General features: G+C 47.8%; 1 protein-coding gene across 3 annotated transcripts in view; it reads left to right on the top strand.

The window, feature by feature from the left end:
• The first annotated feature begins 6,069 nt into the window (after nucleotides 1–6,069).
• Nucleotides 6,070–17,597, top strand: part of SOCS7 (suppressor of cytokine signaling 7) — a 31,084-nt gene continuing 19,556 nt past the window's right edge. For all 3 annotated transcript variants that reach the window (XM_066587858.1, XM_066587857.1, XM_066587856.1), the window contains exons 1-3: nucleotides 6,070–6,747; nucleotides 16,986–17,050; nucleotides 17,133–17,237. In XM_066587858.1, the coding sequence (XP_066443955.1) occupies nucleotides 6,176–6,747; nucleotides 16,986–17,050; nucleotides 17,133–17,237 (742 nt within the window). In that variant the 5' untranslated portion in view covers nucleotides 6,070–6,175. The remainder of the gene's footprint in view (nucleotides 6,748–16,985; nucleotides 17,051–17,132; nucleotides 17,238–17,597) is intronic.

The following is a 17,597-nucleotide window of genomic DNA, read 5'->3' as shown; positions in this document are numbered from 1 at the left end:
GTATGACAGGAGAGAGAGAGAGAGTTTGCTGGGAGAGAAATCTCACAGATAACTTAGACTGTGAATTATACAAATGCCCAGGAATCCTCCTTGATGCACCACTACAATTTGCTTCTGTACAAAGACTGTTTTTTGTGAATATACTTTCAAATGTTTAAGTAAACAGAATCGACCGTTCCCGGTTCTCGTTCAGAAAATACCCTGTGTGTGGACTACTTTATTACATCTGAGAGATCCGCTGTAGAGGACGGAACAGTGGCGTCACGAGTGACAATTGGACTACAGGTAACCTCCAGTTACTATCCCTGTGATCTTCCCAAGCAGTAACGTGGTCGGGTCTCGAGCTACCTCCAGGGAAGGAGATGGTAGAGCCCTGTGACAAGGCCTTTTTCTACCCCACTGTCTCCTCGTACACTGCACATGTCCTATCTTTGGGTGTTCTCTCGAAACGCCTCGCCTATTGTTTTTAATGGGACCAGAAAACACTTGCCGATCTAGAGGATCGTAACTTTACTGTAGACATGGGAGACGTTTTTGACAGGAAAACTCCTTTCATCCCCCCCGTGTAAAAAGCACACTGGAAAGCGTGATATCGGTTGGGTTTCACATTCGGATATCCTGCTCGCTTGTGTGAAACTAGCCTAAGGCTAAGGTCAAACACATATTACATTTACACATAATGTAGTGCCAACATAATACTGCCAAATAATGCCTAAATATAAAAATAACGCTTCTTTAGGGGGCGCTCACATGTAGCATATAATCTGTGGATTTGTATGCGAGAAATACGCCCAGTAAAGTGGATGACACTTAGCCAAATCTCATTGACACGCTGTATTAAAAATTTAAGCGTAAATTGGCCTTCGGCGTGGATCTTAAATCCACAGTGTGAAAGTAACGTGGGAATCATATTGTATTACATCATTACTTCATCACAGTTCTAATAAACACCTTCTAATGAACTGTTCTTTTGAACTAGACAGCTGTAGTCCTGTGCTCCCACTGTACTGGCACTATTCCTAGTTGATGTACTAGGTGTTCCCTCACAAGGCTTCATCTTCTCATTTTAATTATTTTATGTTACATCACTGAAAAGAAATGCTAATTAATGTGCACACGCCACAACATTACTATGATTCCCTGAGAAATGCTTATTATATTTTAATTGGATGCTGATGGAGCTCGTGATCAGCTTATGTCAGTGCTAAGTTTACTATATAAGATGTACTTAATGAATGGTGAAGAAAAAAGTGGAGGATAGCTGCAGCCATAAAACTTCTCCTTTATTAGCAAAAGAGCATTGCACACATGGATGTGAAATGTGAGGATGCTGAACATGTATCCACCGTCAGATCTTTCTCAATATTTCACATCCATGTGTGCAATGCTCTTTTGCTAATAAAGGAGAAGTTTTATGGTTGCAGCTATCCTCCACTTTTTTCTTTACTTTTTATTGGGCTTTAGCTGCTTGCCTACAGCTCTATGAGGATTCAGCTCCCATTACATCTCCAACCAGAACATTGAGGCTTGCAGGAGAGGTGAGCTCTGTTTTTTGCAAAAAAAAATTATTTTTTTGCTCTCCTTTGCCTTTATGTACTGTGGCGAGTTGGGGTCACTCGCCTGCGGATCGCTGACCTCTTCTACATGAAAATGGCACACCACACGTGTAGAAATGCTCCAGAGACGTCGATTCGCTTTAGTTCTGGCTCCTGCCAGCGTTTATTTCACAGCAAAACAGCATACAAACACAGTCCATGTGTAATCCTGGGTTCACCACCCACTGGGTCACCGTCACTACCCCGCCCAGGGTGTCTAGAGGGCGTCTTCCTCCATCAGACGTGTGATTGACCCAAAACTGGTCCACACGGATCAGGCTCCCAGTTCCTGATGCGGCATCTCCACCTCTTCCACTGGTCCACACTGGACCTTAGGCTTTCAGCTCTTCCAGCTCACCTGAGCTGTAACTTTCCCCTTGTTTTTGGCAGGAACTGGCCTTTATCTAGTTCCTGCTCCAACCCTTGGTGTTAACCCTAGCACCAAAAGTCCTGTCTGCAGCCCTCTACAGGCCCTTCTGCGTACTGCACTACTACAGTACTTAATAAATGATAAGGCTCCACTACCCCTAGAGTATCAGCTAAGTAAAGTGATTACTACAACAGTAGCATGTAAACTTGGGTTTCCGATCTTCACCACAAATTTCATCCCTTCAAATGCGGGTTTGTGAAATTTGCTGTCAATATGCAGCATGCGGATTTTACACAGCAGAATTATGTGTGGAAGACGTGCAGCATTGTATAGTACAAGCAATGTGGAGGAATTTTCAAGATTTCAAGTTTTTGCTGCTGCAGATTTGACATTTTGTATAGCCTTACCCTAAGGCCGCTCTGCCGCAGGCGCTAGGCAAAATGCTGAGGTTTCTATTGCGCCGTTTTACTATGATTTTCTTTTCGGACATTGTGATGGATGATGAAGTGGGCTAAACGTGGGATGCATTTGAGCGCAGGTCTGCAAGACCCCATTGAAATCAGCAAGGACGTTATACCGCGTTTACAGCAGCATTCGAAACGCAGCAGTAATCGCAGTAAAAAGTGCGTCCACCTGAGGGTCCATTCACGCGGTCGTGTGTTCAAGCTGTGTGCTGTCTGAGTATCAGGGCTCCTGCACAAATTTTGCTCACACGGTACGCTGAGAATTTTCTTTTTTTTGCGTGGGAATTTCTCATTTGTGCAAAAAAACACAAAAAAACAACCAGATCATGCTCTACTTTGTGCGCACCAAAGGACCCCGTAGAAGTCTGTAGGGGTGCGCAAATAAACACACAATACGCAAGAGGTTACGTGAAATTCAGAGCAAAGCTTCTTTCACATGGGCGACAGTGATATTGCTGTGAGAAAATTGTAGCCATATCGCTTCCGTGAACTGTGCGATTTTGCTGTGTTTTTTCGCAGCAATATTGCGATTTTGTGTTGCAACAAAGTTGCATGTGGCAGAACTTTGTGGTACTCTTTGGCCGTGATTTTTGGTGGGTGGGCATAAAATATAATCCCAAACCTGAATTTAAGCCCTATGTGCATTAAAAAGAACCAAACACAATACATCACCTAAGAGCCGCTCTCCGCTCCACCGCACTTCTCCGTGCAAATCCCCGGCACTTGCTTGAAGTCTTCTGTCAGCGCTTCCTTGACTGGAGGTTCAAAATCCCCGCCTCCAAGAAGCACTGGCTGTGATTGCTTCTCGAGCGCCGCTGCTCAGCCAATCAGAGCCAGCGCTTGATAGACCAATCACAACCATTCTCACAATGCTTGAGAACCAATCACAGCCAGCGCTTCCTGGAGGTGGAGATTTTGAACCTCCAATCCAGGAAGCGCTGACAGAAGACTTCAAACAAGTGCGGACACCTATGAGGAGAGCTGTGGCGGACTGGACAGCGGCTGTTAGGTGATGTATTATTTTTTATGCAGCTAGGTCTTATTTTAGGGCTTTTACAGTAGTTCTACCCACTGTAAAAGTTGCATCGCACCGCATGAAAAACGCATTGTCATGCAATGCGATGCAACAGAAAGGAAGGCTCCATAGGGAAACATGGGCAACAAAACCTCGCAAATCGCGGCAATATTTAGCAATCCACGATTTTTATTTCTCGCAATGTAGCAGGCTACATAACATCGCTAATGTGAAAGAACCCATTGGAAAGCACGGACTTCACATACATGAAATTTATAGCTATACTACTGATGACCTATCCTCAAGATATGTTATCAAAAGTTGATTGGCAGGGGTCCGCCACTTGGGATCTCCGGCGATCAGCTGATATTGAGCCAGCTATCAGTGAGCAGGAGGCTGATGTGATGGCAATAACCAATCCAGGCTGCTGTCAGCTTCCAACTCCATCCCAACTGACAGCTGATCACTCGGAGCTTGATAGGTCATCAATAGTAAAGTTCTGGAGAACCCCTTAGGCCTCATGTCCACGGGGAAAATCAGGCCCGCTACGGATTCTCGTATCAGGTCCCTCCTGCCCCGCGGACATGATCGCTGAAAATAACAATTACTCACCTCTCGCACGCTCCGGATCTTCCCTTCTTCGCGGCTTCATCTTCTCTCCGTCGTGGCCGGATCTTCTTTCTTCGGCCCGGCGAATGTGCATGGCACGTCGGTTGTGTGCCGCACGCATGCGCCGGCCTGAAGAAAAATGATACGGCCGCGACGGAGAGAAGATCAAGCCGCGAAGAAGGGAAGATCCGGAGCAGGTGAGTATATTCTGATTTTAGGTCTCCCGCGGATCCGGACGGCTTCCATCAAGCTGCTTCGATGGTGGTTCCATCTTCGCCTATCCCGAACTTCTCAGATCCCGGTTCTGCCATCCATAGGGGTCTAAGTGGTGCCCCTACAACACAATCACTTAGTTCCGCTACTGTATTTAGGTAAGAAATTTGATTCTGGGGCTGCATTTATTTACCAAGCTTGGTTCTGTATTAACATTATGACCTTGTTTCTGGTGCTGTATAAATGTAGTGAGCTAGGTTCTGGTGATGTATTTATGTATTGTGTTTGTTTCTGGTGCTGTATTTATATTTTGAGCTTGGTTCTGTTTTGTCATATGTATGTACTGAGTTTGGTTCTGGTACTGTATTTATGTACTGAGGTTGATTCTAGTGCTGTGTATATGTTATGAGCTTGGTTCACATGCTATATTTATGTACTATGCTTGGTTCTGGTACTGTATTTATATACTGAGGTTGATTCTAGTGCTGTATATATGTTATGAGCTTGGTTCAGGTGCTGTATTGATGTACTATGCTTGGTTCTGGTATTGTATTTATATACTGAGGTTGATTCTAGTGCTGTATATATGTTATGAGCTTGGTTCAGGTGCTGTATTTATGTACTATGCTTGGTTCTGGGGCTGTATTTATGTTATGAGCTTCGTTCTAGTACAGTATTGATTCACTGAGCTTTGTTCTGGTGCTGTATTCATGTACTGAGGTTGTTTCTGATGCTGTATTTATGTTATGAGCTTGGTTCTTGTACTATATGTGTTATGAGATTGGTTCTGCTGCTCTATGCATGTTATGAGCTTGGATCTGGTACTATATTTGTTAGGACCTTGGTTCTGGTACTGTATTTATGTTACAAATTTGGTTTGGGGACTGTATTTGTGTACTGAGCTTGGTTCTTGTGCTGTGGATATGTTATAAGCTTGGTTCTGGTGCTGTATTTATGTTATAAGCTTGGTTCTAGTACGGTACTGATTCACTGCACTTTGTTTTGGGGCTGTATTCCAATACTGAGATTTGTTCTGCTGCTGTATTTATGTTATAACCTTGGTTCAGGTGCTTTATTTATGTTATGAGCTAGGCTCTGGTACTGTATTTATTCACTGCTGTGATTATAATGCTATCTTGCAGCTTTCTGCGCAAGCAGAATACAGGCAGACTGTCTATCAATGCTGTATAGTTTTCTTCTTATGACATGGGGGGGGGGGGGGGGGGGGGTATGCACAGGGTGCCATGTAACCTGCGGCCATCACCTGACCCAGACAAAATATGTCAGTGAGACATAAACACCAAAGTTTCCTATTCACTTACTGCAAGCTGAGGTTTTTAAAAATGGTGACATTGCTATACACGGTTTATTGTATAAACTGCATTGCTTCTCACCACACAAGGAACAAACCTGCTTTTTGCCTTACTGAAACTAAAAAGAAGGTCTATCTGGGATGCAAATCCCAACTCCAGCACTGCCTGCAGCAACCAATGAAATCCCAGGTTTTAATTTCTTCAGGGAAATTTAGAAAATAGAAGCTACAATCTGATTGGTTGCTAGGCCGGCCAGCTCCTCTGCACCTTGTGCCAGGCTCCTCCCCCGACGTGTTTACCAGAACACACTGATAAACAAAACAATAGCGGCTCCAGGCTTTCCCACCAAGAAGATGGCGGCGCCCGTCGCGTGCGACGCTTCTCCGAGCCTCGGCGCATTTGACAGATGTGTGGGCGGAGCGTCCTTCCCCTGCATGGAGACAAGTCCCGCAGCTGTCATTCAGTCAACCGGAAGTGACGTCGTCCTGTATCGGATACGGGGGGAGGAGGGCTCCGATGAGGGAGCTGTCGGAGCTCGGGCAGCGGAGCTGGGAGAGGCCGAGGCTCGTGCCGGGGCCTGCGGAGCCACCGGGGACATGCGAGGCGCAGCGGCAGAGGAGGAGGCCGCGTCCTACCGGGTGCTGAGCCGGCTGCTGGGCTGCGGAGCGGAGGCCGGGGAGGAGGCAGCCCGACCCCGGCTCATGGTGTTCCGGAATATGCTACGGGGGGAAGAGGCGGAGGACGACGCGGAGGCCTCGCCGGAGCCGGGCGCTGGAGGAGAAGCGCTGCCCGCAGAGGGGGCGCCGCAGCCGGTCGAGCTGTGCAACCGTCACCGCAAAGCCGCGCAGGCCGGGGAGGGTCTGGAGCTGCAGCTGGGGGCGCTGGGGCTGCGGGGCGCCGCCGGCTGTCCGTGCGAGGAGACCAGCGACGCGCTGCTGGTGCTGGAGGCGCCCGAGGCCCGCCGGCTGGAGGAGGAGGAGGACGGGGAGGCGGCGGCGCGGAGGAGCGCGGCGGGCAGGAAGGGCTCCCTGCGGATCCGGCTCTCCAGGATCTTCCGCACCAAGAGCTGCGCCGCGGGGGCGGCCGACAGGAGAGGAGCCGGGGAGCTGGGGGGCTCCGGGGGCAGCCTGACCGACATGTGCCGGGACAAGGAGCTGGAGCTGGGCAGGTGAGAGGCTGTGGGGGCGGCGGGTCATCCGGGCTGTGGGAGACCTGGGACTTTGTGGGGGGCAGCGGGAGACCCGGGGGTTGTGGGGGAAAACATCCCATGCCGTTCTGTGGGGTCCGCTCAACCTCCTGGCCCGAGGGTGGAGGCAGAACATCTCCGGCGCCTCGGCTTCTCCTATGTCCCTTGTTTCCATGAAGGCCATCCCCGTCTTACGCCGTATTTACGCGGCCGATGTCCGTGCATACCATGTATATAAATGGCGCCCGCTAGTGGGGATGTCTGTTTACATGGCGACTTATCTCTTGTGGCGAGATGGATGAATCCCAGCATGCCCTATTCTTGTGCGAGTCCCACTGATCGTACAGAGCGCAGACGCGGCGTCCGTCTTCTGAGCGATGTGACTCGTACCAAAGTATCTTGAGCATGACCACTGGCTGCGTACATTTGGACGTGCGCCCCGGCCTGAGTGTGTGGGGGGGTCTTGTGCGCCCCGGCCTGAGTGTGTGGGGGGGTCTTGTGCGCCCCGGCCTGAGTGTGTGGGGGTCTCCTGACTTGAACGCCAATCGCTGTACGTTCCTATGGTTCTTGGCGTTCGGGTCAGGAGACCCGCGGTCAGGCTGGGGCGCACGTATGTGTCATAGACGCGGAGCCAAAATACGCCAGTGTGCGCCCGGCCCTGGACTTCCGACGCACTGGAGCCGCTCTGTTATTGGCCGGCACTGCTCACGTGACCGGAGCTCGCCAAACGTAGTCTAGTTGGGAAATGTCCGCTGCCATCTTGGCTGGTAGAAAACGGGACAGAAAGTGGCGCATCGGTGGAGAAGTAGGAGTGCCGTCCGTGTCCTGCCGCCGCCCTCGGGACAGGAGTGCGTTCTGCAGCTGGAGGGTTGCTTTCCGTTGTGCGGCTCCTTCAGTTATGTTGTAGACGCCGACTTTACAGGAGAAATGGCGTAAGCGAGAAGTGGTAAGACGTTCCGCGGCGCGTTCACACGGCGCGGGTTTGCTGCGGAGTTCGGTGAGCAGATTGTATCCCTGCAGTTTGAATTCCACTATAAGAGGATGAGACCTGCCCCCGATCCGCCAGGTGTGAGCGCGCCCCCGGGGGTCTTAATACGCCTTCTTCTGGTCTTTGTTTATGTGCAGGTAGCAGGTGACCGCCGTAGTACTGCGCGCTGCTGCCGAGGCCTGTGATTGGCTGCAGCGGTCACATGGTGCACATATGTAAACAAAAGGGGTTGTTGCATGAAAATAACTTGTCGTGGAGCCTGTGGGGTCTGGCTGCTGGGACCACCACTGATCACAGGTACACACTACCCATCTGGGCGGGAGTTGGCTGTCATGTTGGATCCACATTGGGGGGTAACGGGCCGAACCGGATGGATGGTTGTCTGTCTTCGGCCTTGCATGCTATGTGATGTTAGGAGTGACTGCGGTGTCAGACCCCCAACCCCCGCACCAGCGGCGAATGCTTATGGGCAGTTTTCTTCTGATACTATTTTTTGGGTTAGGGTCAGAAGTTGTTGGGGGGGGGGTTAGTACACTTGAACTCCCTAAGGATGGGTCCCTCCGCCCCCCTCTCCCCCCCCCCCCCCACACTTATGATTTTTTTTTCTTACTTTACCCATCGCCGCCGCTGTACGAGGGCTCGTTGTTTTTCGCGGGACGACTTGTATTTTTCAGCGATACTATTTAATGTTCTGAAAAACTTCAGTGGAGAAAAATGGTTAAAAAAAAATGACATTGCGCCGTCTTTGGAGGAGTCTTGTTACTACGGCGCACACACTGCAGCCAAGATGACATGGCTCTACGGCGCACACACTGCAGCCAAGATGACATGGCTCTACGGCGCACACACCGCAGCCAAGATGACATGGCTCTATCTTCTGGGTCGGTACGATGGCTGCGATACCCGATTTCTATAGATTTTTGCCGTTCTGCTTCTAGTTTTTTTTTTCCAGAAGATAATCTACAAATGGCCGCCGGGAAATAAACGTAAAAAGTTCTGCTTTTATTTTCTGACATCCCTAAGGCCGCCTGCACACGGGCGGGATTTCCGCCACTGAAAGCCTGCATAGGAGTGCATTACAATACGCACTCCTATGCAGACGGACGCGTGAAATCTCGCGCGGCAAACAAACCGCGGCATGTCCTATTTCTGTGCGGGGCTCGCAGAGCCTCGCACAGAAACGTCACTCACCCGGCCGCCGGCTCCGGTCTGCGCATGCGCCGGCAGCCGGCACATGAAGGGGCCGCCGGGCGTGGGTAAGTATGCGCTCCTCCCTGCAGGCGCTGGGGTCGGGTCCCGCGGCGAGAATCCTCGCCACTCATCTGCAGGCGGCCTAACTCCTTTGTTACTTCTGCGTGGGCGCAGTGTGCAGGCCTCGCTCGTCCTGTAGCGTCTATTGGTAGCATTTTGGAATACATATGACTTTTTGATCGCTTTTTATTACATTTTTGCTTCGAGGCGGGGGACCTAAAAGCGCAATTGTGGCCCTTTTTTTTTTTTTTTACCTGATCACGTTCAGCGGGGGTTACTTGGACTGATCACTCTTTTATGCACACAGCAATACGAAGTATGTTTTTTTTAGTTTTTTTATTATGGCGGTGTGTGTGGTTATAACTTTTTTTTTTTTTTCTTAAACTTTTTTTAACCTCTTCCTTCTCTTGTCCGTATACAGTGTAAGAACTTGCGATGGTTTGATCGCTGCTGCAGTATGATGTAATACTATGTCGTGATCAGATGCCCCCTGCTGCCATGGCACCTTTCACGGCTCCTTGTGATCTCATTACGGGCGGCAGTGCGGGAACCCCGAACATCGATCTGGGCATTTAAATGCCGCGGTCAGAATTGGCAGCGCTTGTAGCGTTGAGGGGGTCACAGGACCGCTCTGTGGGATGTGATCTTGTTAAAATGGATCCAAATTTGTTTAAAACTCTAAAAGCAGCCATACTTCCCCGGCGATTTAGCGCTACAGTCCCCTTGGTGTGTGTTTGGGAACGGCCACCGCGTGACTGCTGCAGTCAATGAGGCCACGGCGGTCACGTGTTCTGGCATCACTGATCATATGTTGGGAGCCCTGCTGCTAGACAAGTGGCACCGGACCACTGTGGCTTCTGATTGGCTGCAGCGGTCAGGGAGTAACATTACAGAATAAGGACTGTGGGGCCGCAGCGCTGAATCCACGGGAGCCGGCAGGTAAGGAGCGCTGCTTCTGTTTAACAGATTTGGATCCATTACATTTCTATCACACTCAGACATCTCCTTTAGCCATTCAACATTTAGAAGAGCTTTATCGCTCTTCACATCACGGCTGGACAGAACCTGATCCCTGCGGCCACTAATGAACTCATCCTGGCAAATGGATTCTCTGGCTTTATGCATTAGTGCGGTGCCCTCCCTGCCTAATGCATTGATCTGTTTTCACTGATAACAAGAGGTAGTAATAAAAATGACCCTACTGATGTCAGTCTGCATATTATCAATGCAGCTAATCATGTGTTGGGCATAGTCCTGCCATTTTATTGGCCCATCCTGCACTTTGGTGGTCATGGGGGTGCTCTGGACATCTCGTGGAAGAGTAGAGTTGGAAGGGACCTCCAGGGTCATCGGGTCCAACCCCCTGCTCAGTGCAGGATCACTACATCATCCCAGACAGATATTTGTCCAGCCTTTGTTTGAACACTTCCATTGAAGGAGAACTCACCACCTCCCGTGGTAACCTGTTCCACTCTTTGATCACCCTCACTGTCAGAAGGTTTTTTCTAATATCTAATCTGTGTCTCCTCCCTTTCAGTTTCATCCCATTGCTTCTAGCCTTTCCTTGTGCAGATGAGAATAGGGCTGATCCCTCTGCACTGTGACAGCCCTTCAGATATTTGTAGACCGCTACTAAAGGGGTTCTGTTGTTAGAAAAAAATTCTCTACTCCCCTCGGCCCCTATTCCTATCGCATCTTCTCCTCCCCGACCTTCTCCTGGCTCCTCCAGTCCCCCACAGCATGTCTCCTCCAGCCGGACGGGTCTTCTATTTTCTGTGATGTAGCTTACATTCACAGCATTCTCCTGCCTGCAGGTCGGTGTACCCAGTCACTAGTGACGTAGCATTCACTGCCTATCGGGGAATGCCGAATCCTCGGCAGCCTGAACACTAGTGGCGAGACCCAGTGCCTGCGCGCTAAAGCAGTCTGCTGAGGATTTGGCATTCCCTGCTAGGCAGTGAACGCTACTTCACTAGTGACCGGGTACACTGATCTGCAGGAAGGAGAAAGCCGCGAATGGACACTATATAAGAGGAAAAGGAGGATCTGGCCGGTTTGAGGTGGCGTGACCCTGGGGACTGCAGGAGCCAGGAGAACGTCGGGGAGGAGGAGATGTGGTAAGTAGACTGCCTGGAGAGGAATGGGCAAGTATAGGATTTTTTTTTTTTTTTGGAATGACAAAACCCCTTTAAGTCTCCTCTCAACCATCTTATTTTTTTTGGCAAGCTAAACATTCCCAGATCCTTTAACCGTTCCTCATAGCACATGTTTTGCAGACCGTCACCATCTTGGTAACTCTTCTCTGAACTTGCTCCAGTTTGTCTATGTCTTTTATAAAGTGGGGTGCCCAGAACAGGACACAGTATTCCAGATGAGGTCTGACTAAGGAAGAGTAGAGGAGGATAATTACCTCACGTGATCTATACTCTATGCTTCTCTTAGGCCTCCTGTCCACGGGCGATATTTCCTTGCGTTACCTGTGGCGATAATCCGTCCGCGGGTAACGCAATGGAACGCTTTCCATAGGATAACTATTGAAAGTGCAGCCTGCTCACATATAAAAATTGCGGCATGCCACAATTTTCTGCGATGAACCTATCATAATGATAGGTTCATCACGGTGACATTAGTGTTACCCCACAGTGGCTCCCGCTGCAGTATATCGCAATGCCCGTGACCAGCCAGCCTTAATACATCTCAGAATTGTTTGCCTTTTTGGCTGCTGCATCACATTGTTGACTCATGTTCAGTCTATGATCTATTAGTATACCCAAGTCTTTTTGACATGTGCTGCTGCTTAGCTCAATTCCTTTGTTTTATTTTTTTTCTTGCCCAGATGTAGGACTTTGCATTTCTCCTTGTTAAATACCATTCTGTTAGTCGCCGCCCACTGTGCAAGCTTTTCCAGATCTTTTTGAATCCTCTCTTCTCTTAGCGATCCCTCCTAGCTTTGTGTCCTTGTCAAATTTGATCAGTTTCCCCTCAGACACTCTTCACTATTTGTTTGATTATTATTTTTCGGCCCTTTGCTTCCTTCTAAAAACAGCAACATCCAATGTCTCAAGCGATATGTAAAAAGTGTATCTATGTACACTAACCTACTAAAGGCAATCGTAAAGTATGAGTGAGAATCAAGAGTAGTATTTATTTCCATATGGTAATACTTAGTGGGGCTCCTTTGGCCCGAATGACATTGAATACTCTCCGTGGCATACTTTCCACTAACATCTGATAGACTTCAGCTGGTATTTCTTTCCATTCATCCTGCAAATGTCTAGCGAGTTCTTATAGAATATGTATCGGCCCGCTTACAGTGGTGTAAGTAGCGCAGCCATTGGACCGTTGAGCAAGAATGTTCTTTGTTGTGACAAATCGCACTTCTCCATCTTCAAATCAGATGGAGGAGCCTGGAGAATGCCTTCTGCCCTATCATGTTCTGGGGATGTTGTACATGGTCTAGGGTTTTTTTTTTTTTTTGTTTGTTATAGTGACAAGAACCATGAACAGGGAGGTGCATCTGGACTCTCTAGACAATAATATGTTGCCAACGGGGCAATAGTTTGGGAATGGTCAGCAGGACTTGCACCAATCAACGCGCCTTGTCACAAATCCAATGGTGTTATGTTGGTTCGAGGATATGGATATTCCATGATGGGACTGGCCGCACAGTCCTATCCCACCCCCTTCTCCCCAAACCCTACTTTGGCACAAATGGGAATATCAAGTCGGGGAGTATCCTGTCAGTGTCAATTCTCTTTGAGAGAACTTGCCAGACATTTGCGGGATGAATTGAGGGAAATCCCAGGTGAAGTGTATCAGTTGGTAGAAAGTATGCCACGGAGAGTATCTGATGTCATTAAGACCAAAGGGGCCCCACCACGTATTAACACATGTAAATAAAAACTACTTCTGGTTCTTGCTCAGGAGTCCAATTGCTTTTGGTAGGATAGCATATATATGTTGGGTCTTTGATCTTGAGGGAGCAGAGTGATATATATAATTTTTAACTGTCTTCTGCAAGAATAAAAGGAATGATGAATTGCTGACTTGTATGACGTTGTGACCGGCGGTCTTCTGAGCAGGTAGACCTGTATATATGTAGACGCGGTGCGTTTTGATCCTGGGGCTTCGCTTGCAGTATGTGGGGGCCGTGTTATGACTGCTTATGCATTTGATATTTTTGAGTTTCTTTGCCATGGGAACTCTGTATTTTCTTGCATGATTTGTGAGAGGGTGCCAGGCCCTCCTTCGGATCCTCTGTCTGCACACAGTGGAGGTGGCATCACATCGCTCTGCAGGCTTTCTGGATTTTCTTTGGGTCTATGACACAGAGGTGGTTGAGAAGTAATTTCACACTGGGTGGGGTGATTGTGGCCATCCGCCCCAAGCTAAATGTCACTTTAGCCACATGGTGTTCTGGTTATGTGGTTGCTAGTTATGTGCGTTGCAGCAGCCGAGTCTTGGGTCCTGTGGCCACGCGGTATATTACATCCTGTCTCTTGTTGCTATCGTGCTGTGACAACTAGCTGGTAGTTGTCAGCAACATTTTGGGTCACTCGGTACTTTTAAATAAGCGACCGTGACTATGTACAGCGCTACAGTCCTACAAGCCCTGCTGTAGATGAAGACATTTTTGTTCTACTTCCTAACCCGATGGTCTTATATTTTTGGCAATAACGTTGATTTTCAGTGGCCATTATAAATCTTTGATTTGCTTATGTCACACCTTTGTTCTAGTCACGGGCTGTAAGTGAGCTCGTTCGTTTCTGTAGGCAGGTAGTGATGAAGGTAATTGGTGGTGATTGTATTAAAAATGATGCAAATGAAAAAGAAACGGGGTCGTGCCAAATTTAAAGAGTAATTGCACTTGTAAGACACTTTTGACATATCATAGTTTTGATCATTGGGAGTCCGGGTTCTGAGACCCCCACTAAGCACTGTAATGAAGGTGCGGAGGCACTTGCCCAAGCTCTGTATCCCTTTTGACTGTCATCATTCCTTGTCAGTGGTTCTTCGGATGCATAAAGGTCTAGAGAATCAGGGGAGGTCCATTCGTTGGGACTCATACAGATCGCAAGAGCAGGAGTCCTGTACATACCTAAATAAGTTGAGCATTTCTGCACTTCGTTCATTTCAGTGGGACTGCTGGAGATTGCTAAGTACCTGTAATCTGCTTTCTCCCACATTGGCATTGTAATGAATGGAGTGACAGCTCAACCAACTAGTGCAATTCATCTGGGTGGACACAGGGTGCCCGTTTATGACCCGATGGTTGGACCATCGCCCTTTATACATCCCCTAACTACAGGATAAAAGATGTGTGTTAACGTCTTCAGAACCTGCATATCTATATATACATCCTGTGGTTGTTGGAGTTGTATGGGGCGGGCTCTGAAGCTGAGCCCACTCCTTACCCTGTAGGTGTTCACTGTTTTCAACAGTGGGCAGTCGCCCCATGGGTGTGACCGTACTAGCTCTAATCGTGGCTGTGGTGTCTAAGGGGCTTACTAATTGGAGGAGGCCCACTCTTAAACTCTGTTAAAACACCCCCTGCGTCTGCCTTGCCATAAAACAATATTTTATTCACAGTAGCACATATAACAACATGTGGAAGTGAGACATTTTTGCATTTCATTAAAGAGAAAAAAAACTAACTCATTTAGAAATTGATGGCAGCAACACAACTCAAAAAAAGTTAGGACAGAGGTAACAAAAGGCTGGGAAAGTAAACGGGACTAATGAAAAACAGAAGAGCATGTTAGAGAGGCAGAGTCTCTCAGAAGTAAAGATGGTCAGAGGATCACCGATCTGTGAAAAACTGCATCTAGGAATTGTGGAACAAATTCAGAAAGATGTTCCTCAACGAAAAACCGTGAAGACTTTGAATATATTACAGCATTTACAGTACAGAATATCAAAAGATTCCGAGCATCTGGAGGGGGGCAGTCACACAATGGACAGGGCAGGCGGTCAGTATCGGATGCTTGAGATCTATGTGCCCTCAGGCGTCACTGCATTAAAAATGGGCATAAGTCTGTAATGTATGAGAATATATTGTTTCATGGGCTCAGGAATGCCTCCAGAAATGCAACTTTTAAAGCTGTATTATGCAAAGAAGCAGCCATACATATATCAACACAATCCAGAACCGCTGGCGTCTTCTCTGGGCCAAAACTCATTTAAAATGGACCGAGGCAAAATGAAAAACTGTTCTGTGGTCAGAGGAATCAGAATGTGAAATTCTTTTTGGAAGCCACGGCTGCCGTGTCCTGCGGACTGAAGAGGAGAGGGACCATCAGCTTGTTACCAGCACACAGTTCATAGGCCGGCAGCTCTGATGGTATGGGGTTACATTAGTGCCTATGGCATGGGCAGCTTACACATCTAGAAGGGCGCTATCAGTGCTGAGCCGTATATAGAGGTTGTAGAACAACACATGCTCCATCCAGACAACGGCTCTGACAAGGAAGGCCTTGTATACTGCAGCAAGACAATGCCAAACCGCATACTGCATCCATCACAGCGGCATGGCTTCACAGAAGAAGAGTCCGGGTGCTAAACCGGCCACCGGCAGTCCGGACCCTCACCTGTAGAAAACATTTGGCGCATTATGAAACGAAAAATCCGGCAAAGCCGACCCGGGACTGCTGAGCCGCTAGAAGCCTACATCAGGCAAGAATGGGGCAACATTCATCTCCCCAATTTCTAAATGAATTAATTTTTTTTAGTTAAATGAGATGCAGAAACCTCTCCCTTTCCCCTCCTCACGTGTTCTGTGTTCTATTGTGAATCAAATATGGTTAGAGGACATTTCCACATTATTGCATTTTTCTTTTTCTGTACATTTATTTACATCTTACACAGCATCACAACTTTTTTAGAATTGGGGTTGTAGAAGTAATCAAGTGTTTGTAAGTTCAATCATTAGAGAGACTAAAATGTAGAATTAAAATTTTTTTTTTCATTCAAGAACATACAAAATATTAAACATTTGGAAAACCTTCCTTTTTCCGTTTTTCATATAAATTACAAACGCAGTTGGCTTCATCGCATCTGTAAAAGTCCGTACCATTAAAATATTGCAGTATGTATTCCACATGGTGAACTCCGTAAGAGAATGGCAGAGATGCATTTTCTGGGCACCCTACATAGTAACAGGCTGAAGGGAGACCATGTCCATCTACTGAGTTCACCCTGTCTCCTGTGAGTACGAAATCAGACTATCGCTTGCCCTGCATAAAACCTACCCGATCAACAGGAAAGTAACGTTATGGGGATGAAAGACATTTAAAAAGAATTAACTTTTAAATGAAGTACAATAAAATGTAACAAAGTTGACACCGTTTATCACCGTGAGCTCATGGACATAGTCAACATGTCATTTTTACTGCACTGTGAATGCAGTAAACCTCTATGGTTGCAAGTCCCTGGAACTTCTTTTTCTCCTTATGTTCCTTTTAGGGAGGTTGTCCAGTGGTTGGTGGATGGCCTATCAGTGATGGTTTGCTGCCTATGACCCCCTCCAATCAGCTGTTCACCTGGCGGGTGCACTCATGCACCTTGCTGATTTTTCAGGAAGCAGACAGCTCTGCTCTCACTGCAGTGGCCAGACTTGGTATTGCAGTCAGAGTTTCAATTCATTTCAATGCCTGTAATATCAAACCTGGCCACTGCAGTTGGAATGGAGCTATATCCTTCCTGCAGAAATCAGCTCGGCACATAAGCACACCAGCCCTGAGAACCTCTGCTCAGTAGCATCCCTAGGTGACAGACACTCGTCAATCTACTATTGATTGATCTACCGTTTTGATTATAAGCCATAAACGCGCTACTTTAATATGTCTAGATCGCTGTAGAACTATAACTTACACGCTGGTAAACGGGCATCCTGATAAAATGTATTGGTGTGTAAGATATATAATGGTCGTAATATCTGCATCCTGTCCCTGTAATCACACTAATCGATGTGCTTCTTCCACAGGAAGCCCCGTTTGACTAGAACTCAAAGTGCCTTCTCTCCGGTCTCCTTCAGTCCTCTCTTTACTGGTAAGTGGTTGAAGAGACTTGATTCTTGCCCTCACAGTGATGTCCCCACTAGGTTGTCTAATAAGTCTTCCTTTTGTGACAGGTGAAACGGTATCTCTCGTGGACGTGGACATATCACATCGAGGTTCATGCTCCACGCACCCCCCCACTCCACCCCCACCTCCTCGCAGGAGCCTGAGTCTTCTAGGTAATGCTATTGTATAGGGACTCCTGTATCACACGCTTCTTGGTCCAATCCAAATTCACTTGTGATAAATCAAAGGGGTATTCTGGGCATTTAGTATTAATGATCTGTCAGGACAGCTCGTTAATAGTTGATCAGCAGTGGTCCGCCATTCAAGATCCCCGTCAATCAGCTGATCCACCACCCTGCTCTCAGTGCAGCTGAGCTGGACGCCCGTATTGGTGGTCAGTCAGAAGTCTAATGGACGGCTTCACCCCCAATGGGGGTGAGATCTGCTACACTCATAACAGACCAGAGGATCTGCAGATCAGCAGGGATCCCAAATCAACTATTAACGCTTTCCAATCCAATTTGTATTCTGGT

This window comes from Eleutherodactylus coqui, chromosome 13 (genome assembly GCF_035609145.1).
Source record: "Eleutherodactylus coqui strain aEleCoq1 chromosome 13, aEleCoq1.hap1, whole genome shotgun sequence".
NCBI lineage: Eukaryota > Metazoa > Chordata > Amphibia > Anura > Eleutherodactylidae > Eleutherodactylus > Eleutherodactylus coqui.
The sequence above is the reverse complement of the archived record's forward strand: the minus strand, read 5'-3'. Positions and strand labels throughout refer to the sequence as shown.